The sequence below is a fragment of the Microchirus variegatus genome, assembly GCF_963457635.1.
Source record: "Microchirus variegatus genome assembly, chromosome: 7".
Classification (NCBI taxonomy): Eukaryota; Metazoa; Chordata; class Actinopteri; order Pleuronectiformes; family Soleidae; genus Microchirus; species Microchirus variegatus.
The window spans coordinates 6147468-6159714 of record NC_139808.1 but is presented as its reverse complement, the minus strand read 5'-3'; the positions used below and the strand labels follow the sequence as shown (position 1 = coordinate 6159714).

Sequence of the window (12247 nt, the reverse complement as noted above, 5' to 3'; positions counted from 1 at the left end):
CCATCAAATTATCTTAAAACTGCGTTCCGGGACACAGAAAAGTGACAAACGGCCGCTGTTTCAACAACAACAGTCTTTGTCCCTCGGACACCATTGCTCACTGTAGCCAAAAGCACAACAACCTTGCGCAGCGACCCCTACTGATCGGGCGGGAAATGGCAGCGCCTATCCGTCACCACGACGCAGAAGTATAAATGCTCGAGTGGTCTACGTGGTGACGCAGACGGATAGCGCATTACGCACGAAGTATAATGTGGCCTTAAGCTTTTATTGATGTTAACGCGATCTGTAAAAACAACAAAAAGGTGCAAACAGAGACTGTGTCTTTAAAACATTTATTAATATGAGTGAATAAAATAGACTTCTACACGTAACAATATACATTATTACAATATTATAAATGCACTTTATGTACACAATGAACACACGTGACAGCAGAGAAACACACAACACTTAAACGACATCTACATAAAGATTTAAGGACAGCTGCCTTCGTACAACATTAAGTTTGTACACTGGTGCTTTGGTCACTCATTAACAGTCAGAAAAAAGTAATGCTTATAAATAAGTTTGAGGTATTTAAGGCACGATTATATATGTGTAAAAATCTCATTCTCTTTTTTTGTTCTATTTACAGAGCAGCAATATAGGGAGTCACATGGCGACGGAAGCATCATCTTTCTCTGTCACTGGATCCAGAACAGTTGAATATGGAGCCTGAGAGAGAGCAGGGGATATACATCTGAGTTAAGCACCAAACTGGCAACACGTGTTATTTATCTGCTTTTCTTATTGGAGATCCAATCTGTAGTCTCACCTCATCTTTTGATGAAGGCGACCGGCAGTTCTCTTTGGGGGACCAACAGTCCTGAGTGGATCACGTCGAGCGGTTCGTTATCTGTTGCCACGATCTCGTAGTCTCTGACCAACTGTGAGAGAACCAAACGCCAATAAATTAATACGTAAATAAACAGTAGTTTAAAGGTGCCATATGTAAGAATGTGGCCAAAAACGGTTACTACATTCAACTTCAAAATACCGAGGTCTTTTAGGTTTCGTTTTCTGACGTAACTGGCAACCCGTGGTTGCTCGGCAGTTGAGACTCTACTGACTGCAGTGATTGGTGGGTTAGGGTTAGGGTTAAAGGCGTGCGTTGACCATAAACTACATTTCCCACAATGCACGGCGATTGCGTTAGTTACATTTATTCTGTATGACAGTGACATCTGGCCCTTTGAGGGTAACCAGGAAGAGACGATATACTTATTAGCCACCAGGGGGCGACTCCACTGGTCACAAAAAAGAGCTCAGGTTGAGAGGAAGTCAGTACGAAAATGAACGGATTCTACTGGCTACCAAGGCTCTGTCTCGATATATTGAAACAGCAGCGGTAGGTGGCGCCACATGCTAACACATGATTTCAAAACATAAACATGATTTGCAGTCTGCAAAATATTTTTTTTTTTATGCAAATATTTTGTCTGTACTGTTGTTGTTGGTGAGTTCAGTTTGTTATATGAACATTATTCCTGAGTCTCTGTGACATATTAGGAGGATTTTCACGGCCAGTTGCTTTAGATTTATTCCATTACGCACCTTTTAATAATTTCCCAGTTGGTGGAGTGTATAAACTGAGCTTGGCTAATCTTACCCAGCACATGGCCAGCTGCAGCTGCAGCTCTGCCAGCCGCCGGCCGATGCACATCCTCTTCCCGATGCCGAAGGGAACGTGGGCGAAGGGGTTGATGTTGTTGTTCTCTCGCAGCCATCGCTCGGGTTTGAACCGCTTCCCGTCGTCAAAGTACTCCTCGTTGGAGCCCAGCGCGTGGCTGTTTATCATCAAAACTGTCTGTAAATGGAGAAAAATAAGAAATCAAATCAATGTAGCACTCAAAAAGATATTCAAGTATAGTTATCGTACACTACAATAAAGACTCCTTGTAGAGTCAGTTTGCACATGCACCACTAGAGTTGCTCGATGCAGGCTTTGTACAGTACTTTAAAAAAAAAAAAACAGGCTTCCTTCAAGACATCAGTAATCATGTAAATTTAATAGTAATCTGCTCATGTCTGGTGTATGGAAACTATAAGAACTAAGCCACTTACTCCTTTGGGAATGGCATAATCTCCCAACACAGTGTCTTTGTCCAGGGTCCTGCTGGTGAATGGAACTGACGGCGATAACCTGTGAGAAATTGAAAATAAGAGCATGGGAATATGGGACTGAGTGGAGCTATATACAGTTATACGACATGCATGTTTAAGCTGTTTATAATCTTCACACGGAGGTCATAAGCGTTCGCTTATGCAGTTACGGTTTAAGCCTCAAATAACATGTTGGACGACTTCTTTCTCGTGACTGCGGAGGTTATACAGCCGTTTGAACGTGACCACATCTCGTGAAGCTTGTTTCTGAGTCGGTCATGTGTGTGTTAAAGCCCCCCCCCCCCACCCCCCACCCCCAACCTAATCTCCATGTACAGGGACGAAATCACGATGCAGCCATGAGTTTTATTTGAAACCACTGGCTTGTAACAGTATGGGCTTTTCTATGCTAGGATGTTTAATCTCCTACATACATTCCTGGAACTTTATTAGCAATGATTTACTGCCTGGCCTTTGACTGATCTTCATACTTCATCATGTCTCTTTAGGATAATATTAAGTGTGAGTAAATTAATTAGTTTAAAGTTGATGCAACCTTTTAAATGGCTCTCTCTGCCGGTATCTCTTTCAGTGTGCATGAAGCCCATGTGAAGTCAAAAACAGGATCTTTTTATCTTAACCCCCTTCCTCACTTTACCCCCTTCCATAATGCCATTGTATAAGCAGCTCATCAGGTCATACTGTACCTCATAGACTCCTTGAGGCATGCTTTCAGGTAGGGCATGCTCTTGATGTGCTCTCCACACGGATCCTGGTCAGGAGGCACCGTCGCTCTAATCTCATCCAGCAGCCTCTTCTGAGCGCCGGGGTTACGTGACAGGTTGAAAATAGCCCAGAGCATACTGTTGGCAGTCTGAGAAACATAAACACACACAGAGAGAGTGAGTGAGTGAGTGAGTGAGTGAGTGAGTGAGGGGGAGAAGAGAAGGAAAGACACGAGGAGAGGAAACCTCACATAGTGAGGCAACTTCAAGTGCATTCCTCCGTGGGGTCCTGAAAGAAGCTCAGGAATGCTCCGGGGTTCCTCAAAGGCTCCTCAGTTACATCCATAACACGTTTATTTTCTTCCTCTTTAGGACTGTAACGGCTGCACCCTATTTGTGTAAGGGGTTGTTTTTTGTTTTTTTTTCCTCTTCCCTACTTGAAGGAAAATATGCAAAAGGTAAAAAACGTTCAAAAGGAAACGGCCTGCTACAGATATGTCATCATCTGTTTTTCAGATACTTTTATGTGTAAGCCTATAGCAGCTGTTAGCTCAGGATGAGGACCGAAAACCATAGATTGATCAGTTAAATCACATGTGTCAAACTCAAGGCCCGGGGGCCAGATGTGGCCCGCCACGTCATTTTATGTGGCCCTGCGAGTGATTAATTGGTCTTAAATATCTGTGTTAAAATAGGCATATGCTGCTTAAAGGCGTGCGTTGACCATAAACTACATTTCCCACAATGCACCGTGATTGCGTTAGCCGCAAAGTGACGGCACCGCCACTAGATCGGTGTGTATCGTTGTATATGCATCATGCGACGGGGGAAATTGAAGTAGTTACCTTTATTTTACATTATATTTGGTTACATTTATTCTGTATGACAGTGACATCTGGCCCTTTGAGGGTAACCAGGAAGAGACGATATACTTATTAGCCACCAGGGGGGCGACTCCACTGGTCACAAAAAAGAGCTCAGGTTGAGAGGAAGTCAGTACGAAAAATGACCGGATGCTACCTGCACTAGACAGATGGGAGAAGAACTACCAAGGCTCTGTCTCGATATATTAAAAACAGCAGATGAGGACAAATCGCCCGATTCTTCTAAAGAACGTAAACGAACGTACGTGCGAGGGTCGAGAAACGTGTAACTCACCGTCTCCACCCCGCCGATCTGCAGCTCCGTGATGGCGGCGTACAGCTCCTTCTTCGAAAGGCTGCTGTGGTGCAGGATGTCCCCGATCAAGTCATCGGGAGCTCGGGCGGCGTTCCTCTTCATCCTCCTGTCGATGCAGGCTTTGGCTGAGGGACGACAAAGCAGTAGAAAATTGAAATACATGAAATTATTTCCTTGAAATGGCTAGATTGGGTACGTCGGGTAACATTGGTTCAATTGTTTGCACCCAATTTGAATATTTGATCTCAAGGTTTCCCTGAAATATTGCATTTAAGAGAATATGAGGCATTTTACCTATACAAATTAAATAATGAGAGGTACAAAAATCTCTCATAATTAAACTTCCTTTAAGCAACTTTGCTCTCAAATACTTGGATACTGTGTGTTTGTGAGAGGTTGTAAGCGGCTCCAGTCGAGCAAACAACCAGCGCCATCTTTTTTGTCCCTATGTGTTTCAGCCCGCACCTCCCCCCCCCCCCCCCCACCACCTCCTGCTACTACAAATATTTGGCCGATTTCTCACTTAGGTCATGCAGTTTACTACAACTCTGCCTGACATTTGCAGAGGGTGCCAAGTACACAAACAACTGAAGCACCCAGTTCAAATCTTACTCCTGCCCTCCCTCCCCTCTTTGCTTTCTGACTGGAAGTGAGCTCAGACTTTTGCCTGATATCTGTATAAACAGAATAACCCTCACCATAAACCTTGTTAAAGGTGCATTATGTAATAAATCTAAAGCGACTGGCCATAAAATCCTCCTAATATGAGACTCAGGAATAATGTTCATATAACAAACTGAACTCACTCAACAGCCAAAATATTTTGCAGACCGCAAATCATGTTTATGTTTTGAAATCATGTTTTGGCACGTGGCGCCACCTACCGCCGTCTACCAATCATTGCAGTTAGTAGAGTCTCAGCTGCCGAGCAACCACGGGTTGCCAGTTACACCAATAAAACGAAACATAAAAGACCACGGTATTTTGAATTTGAATGCAGTAACCGTTTTTGGCCACATTCTTACATATGGCGCCTTTAATGGTAGTAAATACAAAATAGATTAGATCCGTCTGTGGTGACGGAAAAACTTGGGTCTGTTTTAATTTCGTACCCGTGCTGAAAATGCGGTCCCACGCTGCAGTGTGGTCCTGCCATGTTTTGGTGTTGAGGCTCTTGTGCAGCTCCACCGGTGTGACCATCATCATGCCGAACGTGCTCATCATCTAACACAGAGGAAACACAAGGGACAGATTAACAGATCGTAAAAAAGGAAACGTCGTCATCATCACTGCTCTCAATCAAAACCGTTGACTCAATCTTCACCGAGGTCTTCTGCTGTTGTTACTAATCCTGTGAGACCCTTTCTGAGCCCCCCCCCCCCCCGACTTATCATCTCCTGATGTTGGTTTGCCCCAGTATTTTCCAGCAAATACAACAGGAGCGTCAGAGAGACGGTGAACTGCGTCTGCATCAGCTGACCTTGGCTTGGACTGAACCTGATGAACTAAGTCCTCGCTATACTGCAACACGCTAACGCGAGAAGGCGGAATGACGAGCGTATATATATATATATACTCACAGTCTTCACAGCTGTGATGAAGTTCATGGCCTCCTTGTTGACTTCTTCTTGCAGGAGACCAAACCTCTTGTCGTAGAGGACGAGACAAATAGCTGGAAAAAACATTAAACGAAAAAAGGGACAGATTGAGAAGTTAATTTAGCGTTTGTGGACGTAATTGATGGATGTAGGTTTATTTCACTCAAGATTAGAACGGATTAGATTTTGATTCATCGAGGTCCTGACAGAAATATTAACCTCTCGAGGTAGGGGAGAGTATTGACACTGAGGGAAACTTAGTGGCCTTGGTGGTGATGTTTGTGATCCCAGAGTGCTTTCTCTTGCTCATACATGAGCAGATACAATTTTCCACAATAGCAGACAATTAGAAAATGAATTGGTCATTTTATTTTCAGATTTTTAAATCTGAAATATTCCCCTGTGATGTAGCTATATTCTTATATATTAATACATTAAATAATAATGACATAACTGTGGTTTTACACCAAGATTTAGTTAATAGAGCAAACATTTATTAGCAGAATAATGATGATTTTTTTAGTTGTTTAGTGAACAAAAATAAGCTGCACTTACTCTCAAACGACCATTTGTTCAGTTCGAAGTACAAATCTTCAATCTTCCCATTCACGTTCACTTTCCCGACCCTGTCAACGAAATCCACCAGCACCTGTTGCGACAGAGAATTAAGCGTCAAAAAAACGCGCAACACGACACAAAAGTGACTGTAATTAAAAAGTGACTGTGCAGTTCTTTACCTCGTTGATCTTCCTGTCAAGCTTCACCACCTCCGTCGGCTTCATGAGTTTGTGTTGAAAGGCGCTCCTGACTCTCTGCCAGGCTTCACCCTCACTGCAAATCAAAGGGGGAAATTAAACATTAGTTAGTTTGTGCATCAAAGTGTGCCAAACAGATATCAAGTCCACGCGCGTCTGTGTACTCACAGGATGAGCAGTCCGTACGCCTCGTCTCTCAGGTCTCTGTATGCTTTCCAGGGTTTGATCTCCAGCCTCTGAGGGTGACGTCCCTCCTTTCTGTAGAGCGCCTCCAGTAAGCAAGGTGCGCCAATGTGCACCGACTCAAAAGAGCCCAGCTTCATGCGGAAAATCTTACCGAACTTCTTATGATAATCAACCTTTAAAAAAAAAAAAAAAAAGGACATATTAGACTTACAGAAAACTTTTTTGGGAGTTTGTTTATTTGTCATTGATTGGACAAACAAGCTGCATTCTCTTATAATCAATCAGAGAAAGAAGTTATCGATGACTTTACCAGTGCTTCGTGCTGCCTCGTCAGACCTCCTTTGCGCAGCAGCTGAAACAAGCTGCCGACCAGAGGCCAATTGGTGGGTCCCGGGATCGCGTCCAGGCTGTGCGTCGTGGAGCCCGCGTAAGGACACCGCGCAGCCTCCGCGACATCCTTCTCCTCCAGGACGCACACCGAGGATGTGGGTTTGAGGTGCTGCAGCCCCATCACCGACTTCTTCTTCAGCAGCTCAACGATCTGAGGCACTCGCTGGATCTGCGACCTCATCTTTCAAAGTGTGACAAAAAAAAAAAAAACCCGCAGAAAATGGACTCAAGTGGAGCCAATGTTAGACAGTAGCTCTGTCTTTCTTTCTTTCTTTCTTTCTTTGTTATGCTTTGGGGTTTCCCTGTTTCTTGGAAGTGTCACACCTTTGCGGCATCACATATATATATACCCAGAGAGTGTTTATAGCCGCAGTGCGCCGAGCCAATCAGCGACTGGTCCTGTAATGGTGTGGCTGTCAAGCCCATGCATTTATAGATCCATGATGAGAGGATCTGACCCCGGATAGACCTAGGAAGTGGCCCCATCCACCCCCTCTCACCCCCAGCCCTCCCTGTACACCCCCCAACCCCCCACCCACCCACTCTCTTCTTTTTTTTTTTCTTTTTTTTTAAATAAATAAACACTCCGGCCATGAAGGTGATGCGGTTCGCTTGAACCGTGTTTCAGAGCCACCCGCCACTGGAAGAAGCGAAACTTTGGCAAAGCAAATAGTAGTGCCACACTTCTGCGCCGTGGGCAAATATTTGACAGATTGCAGTGTGTGTGTGTGTGTGTGTGTGTTTGCTTTACTTGTGTTTTGGAGTGTGTGTTCTTTGTGGAGAGGTGAAGGGGGGTAACTCCATTGCATGACATTCAACATCACATTTAAATGTCAGTGTTATATGAAATGTAATCTAATTTTTTTTCAACATTTTATAATAATAAAAAAACCCTGATCTGTATCATTATATTTTGCAGGAGTTGGTGGGATAACACACACACACACACACTCTCTCTCTCTCTCACACACTGACACACTCACACCACCCTCTAAGAGCGGGCATGACTTAAATAACATGTGCAGGGGCCCCGTGTTATTACCCTGTAAAAGTGCTCATTCACAGACTATTAGGTGGCATCAGAGCAACCTTGATCTCCGGGCTGCTGTGTGCTGCATTATTGGGGAGCACAGAAAGAAGCTTCCCTAGGTGTAACACACATCAATCAATCCCCCCCCCCAACCTCATAAAAAAAGAAAAAAGAGAGAGAGAAAGAAAGAGAAAAACACCACCCACTCACACACACACATATACAAGCATACAGTGTTCATTTGCTTTGGCTCCGGGAGATTCCCGAGCATGATACCTGTGTTTTTCCAAACGGTCTTCTTTCTATAGCTTAACGTTACATGAGGTCATCAATGTGACTTTTTAAACCGCCATTTTGGAAAACATTGGGTAACATTACGGTCAACGTTTGTTGTTACTCGGCTTGATTTTTGCACAAAAAGTAGCTGTTTCTCTTGAATTATCTGCACTTATCTTCGACAGGGCTAGAAGAGAACCTTAGGCTCAGTGTTTTGCCGACAAATTTATCTCCTTGAATGTACTTTTATATGTGACCCATAAAGGCAACTTTCTGCCTTATTCTCAGAGCACAGTGAATTTAAAAAAACAACATGGAGCGTCAAACACATAAAAATTGATAATTTCCTGAATTCCAAAAATTCCAAAAATTCCCCAAAAAATTATTCCTTAAGAGGTTTGCAAATATTTTCAACGGATCCTTGCTCAGGGTGATGCTGACTACTATGATGGTAAATTTCAAGTCATTCCGAGATACTTTTTTTATTTTTAAGAAAGTCAGCTCACTGTCAAAGTGCATCAGGGCAAATGGATCATTTCCTGAATTTCAAAAATTCATTAAAATTATTCCTTAAGAGGTTTGCAAATATTTTCGACGGATTCTTTTTCAGGCCGATGCCGACTATTTTGATGGTAAATTTCATGTCATTCTGAGATACTTTTTGTTTTTTGAAGAAAGTCAGCTCACTGTCAAAGTGCATCAGGGCAAATGTATCATTTCCTGAAATTCAAAAATTCATTAAAATTATTCCTTAAGAGGTTTGCAAATATTTTCAAGGGATCCTTGTTCAGTGCGATGCCGACTATTATGATGGTAAATTTCTAGTCATTCCGAGATACTTTTTTTTTTTTGACGAATCAGCTCACTGTCAAAGTGCATCAGGGCAAATGGATCATTTCCTGAATTTCAAAAATTAATTAAAATTATTCCATAAGAGGTTTGCAGATATTTTCGACGGATCCTTGTTCAGGCCGATGCCGACTATTATGATGGTAAATTTCAAGTCAGTGTTTTTCGATTTCAAAAATTCATTTTGTCATAAATCTGAGAATTGGGGAAAAAAAGTTGATTAATGAAGAAAATTAGCATATAATAAAAGAAAATGTTCAGGGGAAGAAAATATGTTCTCACAAAACTGAAAGAAAACTAATAGAATTACTAGATTACATTATCTTAAAAAATAAAAAGAGGAACAACCTTTTCAAAGGCCATCATTTTATTATTTTTTTGTATCAGTGAGAGCAGCAGGTTGTTGAGAAAGGCTTCGTTCCAGGACTTCAACCTCGCAGTGTCCTGGTCTGGTCTGGCACTGGCTGACACCTGGCACTGCACTCGCTGCAAGTCATAGAGAAAACATGTTTTCTCCTGAGGTTTGTCTGTATGCAAATAGTACTACGCAATCACCCACCCTCCTCTGTGGCCTTGCGAAGGTTAAGTGACTGAGGGCGGAATCGCACAAACACGCACAAAACAAAAAAAAACTGTTTGTTTCATCTCGTTATCAAAGTGTGTCATTATTGAATTCCCCTATTAAATATCAGCATAAATGCAAACATTTAAAATATTTTCAAGACAATCTATGAAGAAATGACCATCATGGAATCCCAAACACGCTGCAGAATTAGTCACAGCTGCATTTAATCTTAAAATCAAAGATTACTTGTTTTTTTTGTGATGATATTTTGTGTAATTTCTGACCTATTTTGATGAGTTTAACAACAGAAAATTGACTCAGATCCAAGGAACATAAACACGGCCACTGTCGATCGAGCAGTCAAATGTGAAACACCCTCCATAGATACTGTTACCACAATCATTTGATATGCGCTGTTTTTCATGCACAATTTATTGCATTTATTTTCATTATTATCATCATTGTTATTTTTCATCTTATATCATAGATACATTTTTTATTCTTCATCACATTTTTTATTTTTATTTTAAAGGTGCCATAAGTAAGAATGTGGCCAAAAACGGTTACTACATTCAAATTCAAAATACCGAGGTCTTTTAGGTTTCGTTTTTTCTGACGTAACTGGCAACCCCTGGTTGCTCGGCAGCCGAGACTCTACTGACTGCAATGATTGGTAGACGGCGGTAGGTGGCGCCACATGCCAAAACATGACTTCAAAACATAAACATGATTTGCAGTCTGCAAAATATTTTTTTTAAATGCAAATATTTTGTCTGTACTGTTGTTGTTGGTGAGTTCAGTTTGTTATATGAACATTATTCCTGAGTCTCAGTGACATATTAGGAGGATTTTATGGCCAGTTGCTTTAGATTTATTACATAATGCACCTTTAAGTCTTTTTTATGTCTATTGTAAGACAAATGGTGCTAAATTGATTCTAATTGTAACAATGGCAATAAAACTTATATTCTATTCTATTCCATGAAATACCTGCAGTCTTAAATTTAAAAGCAGTCTACATCTTGATCAGAATCTCTGCCTTGGACCTTATACACTATTTAAGAAACTAAACATCTCCCTTTCTCATTTTCCTTTCTTTCTATTTCAAGTATTTGGTGCATTATAAGCCAAAAATATTAATTAAAGAGGGCAGACCATAGTTGGGAAGGAAAGACAATAAGGAAGAAGAGACACACAGCAAAGGGCAGGAGCGTGAGGTGAACATGTAGCAGCTGCAGAAGCTCGCGAGTAACCGTCTTTTCATTTTAGATGTCACTTTGATCACAGTCCGACACAATCTCTCTGTATCAAACAATCAAATCAGCGAGGACTTTGTAGTGAGGCCATTAGCCAGCGGAGAGATAAGTGATGAACCGTGATTGGGGGGGTGGGGGGGGGGGGGGTGCAGCTGACCTTCTCAGGCAGCAGCAGAGTCATCAGCACACAGGGCAGGCAAACCTGATAACTCAAACCCACTCACATCCAGACTGACTGACAGGTCAGTGAGTTCGGTGGTCGAGGTTGGAAGTTTGAAGGCGGCTCCCGTACAGGCACACGCAGAGGAGATACACAGGCAGACACACAAAGATGCACATTCAGTTATGAACGCACACAGGCACACGTTTGTGTGTTCAGTCAGTGAGAGAGAGAGAGAGAGACCACCGTGCTCCTGCTGCACGAAAGCCCACGAGAGCTGGAGATTAGTCGGGATCCTCGGTAGAGATGGTAAAGCTTCGTACAGTCACGGTCAGAGTAGTCACGTAACTGCGCTGACCTAGAATGTGAGGTGCCCCCTTCCCCGAAGCCCACCCTTACACTAAGAATGAAAATATTTACAACAGAGCAGGAGTGAAGTAATGCATCCACTACCCTCTGCCCTACAGCACAGCGACTCAGGCTCTCGCAGGGTTGTCAGAAATACTCCTTAATGGTGTTGACAGTGCAGGCGATTCATTCGCCCGCTCTTTCTCTTTTTTTTTTTACGGTCCTGTCTGTCAGTCAACCTTTCCCCTTTGCATTTTCCCTGTGCATTTCGACTCGCTGCACTCTCTGTGTGGATGTGCTTGAGCATTAAAATTCTTGATATCAAGCCAACTTTAATATCGTGTCACATTAAACATTTTGTGAAGCCGAAGAACTGCCTATGGCCCGGAAAACTGGGTCGTTTTCCTATTGATGGAGATGATGGGCAAGAGCTGGGACTTGCAAGGAAGGAGATTTTCCATGAACCCAATGACCTCCTCCCTTACATTGAGGCTGCTGTTGCCTCCTGGCTGCATTCAGCACTGGAGAGGAAGGCCAGCTCAATGGTGGTGGGTCAGGATTTCCCTGGACGGAGGAGGATCCACCTCTTACCTCTCTGACAGCAGCAGACTGAGGCATTTTGTTAAAATGTAGGCAGAGTGGAATAAAACATGAGGTAACATAAACCCCTGTTCTCTGCCATCGATATCATTTTGGCGCGGTAATGATTTTGAATAGTCGTCGACTGATGTGAGCTGCTGTTCGTGAGCAACAGATACAGAAATGCAGAAGTCAGCGAGTGAGTT

General features: G+C 42.7%; 1 protein-coding gene across 1 annotated transcript; it reads right to left on the bottom strand.

Moving 5' to 3' along the window:
• Positions 1-818: 818 nt before the first annotated feature.
• cyp24a1 (cytochrome P450, family 24, subfamily A, polypeptide 1) lies at positions 819-7159 on the bottom strand (the record flags this gene model as incomplete). Its single annotated transcript, XM_083892943.1, has 11 exons — positions 819-929; positions 1652-1849; positions 2107-2185; positions 2853-3019; positions 4029-4174; positions 5162-5273; positions 5630-5721; positions 6203-6296; positions 6385-6478; positions 6571-6761; positions 6899-7159. 11 exons carry the CDS (start codon positions 7157-7159, stop codon positions 819-821), a joined length of 1545 nt encoding a protein of 514 aa, XP_083749069.1.
• Positions 7160-12247: the final 5088 nt, after the last annotated feature.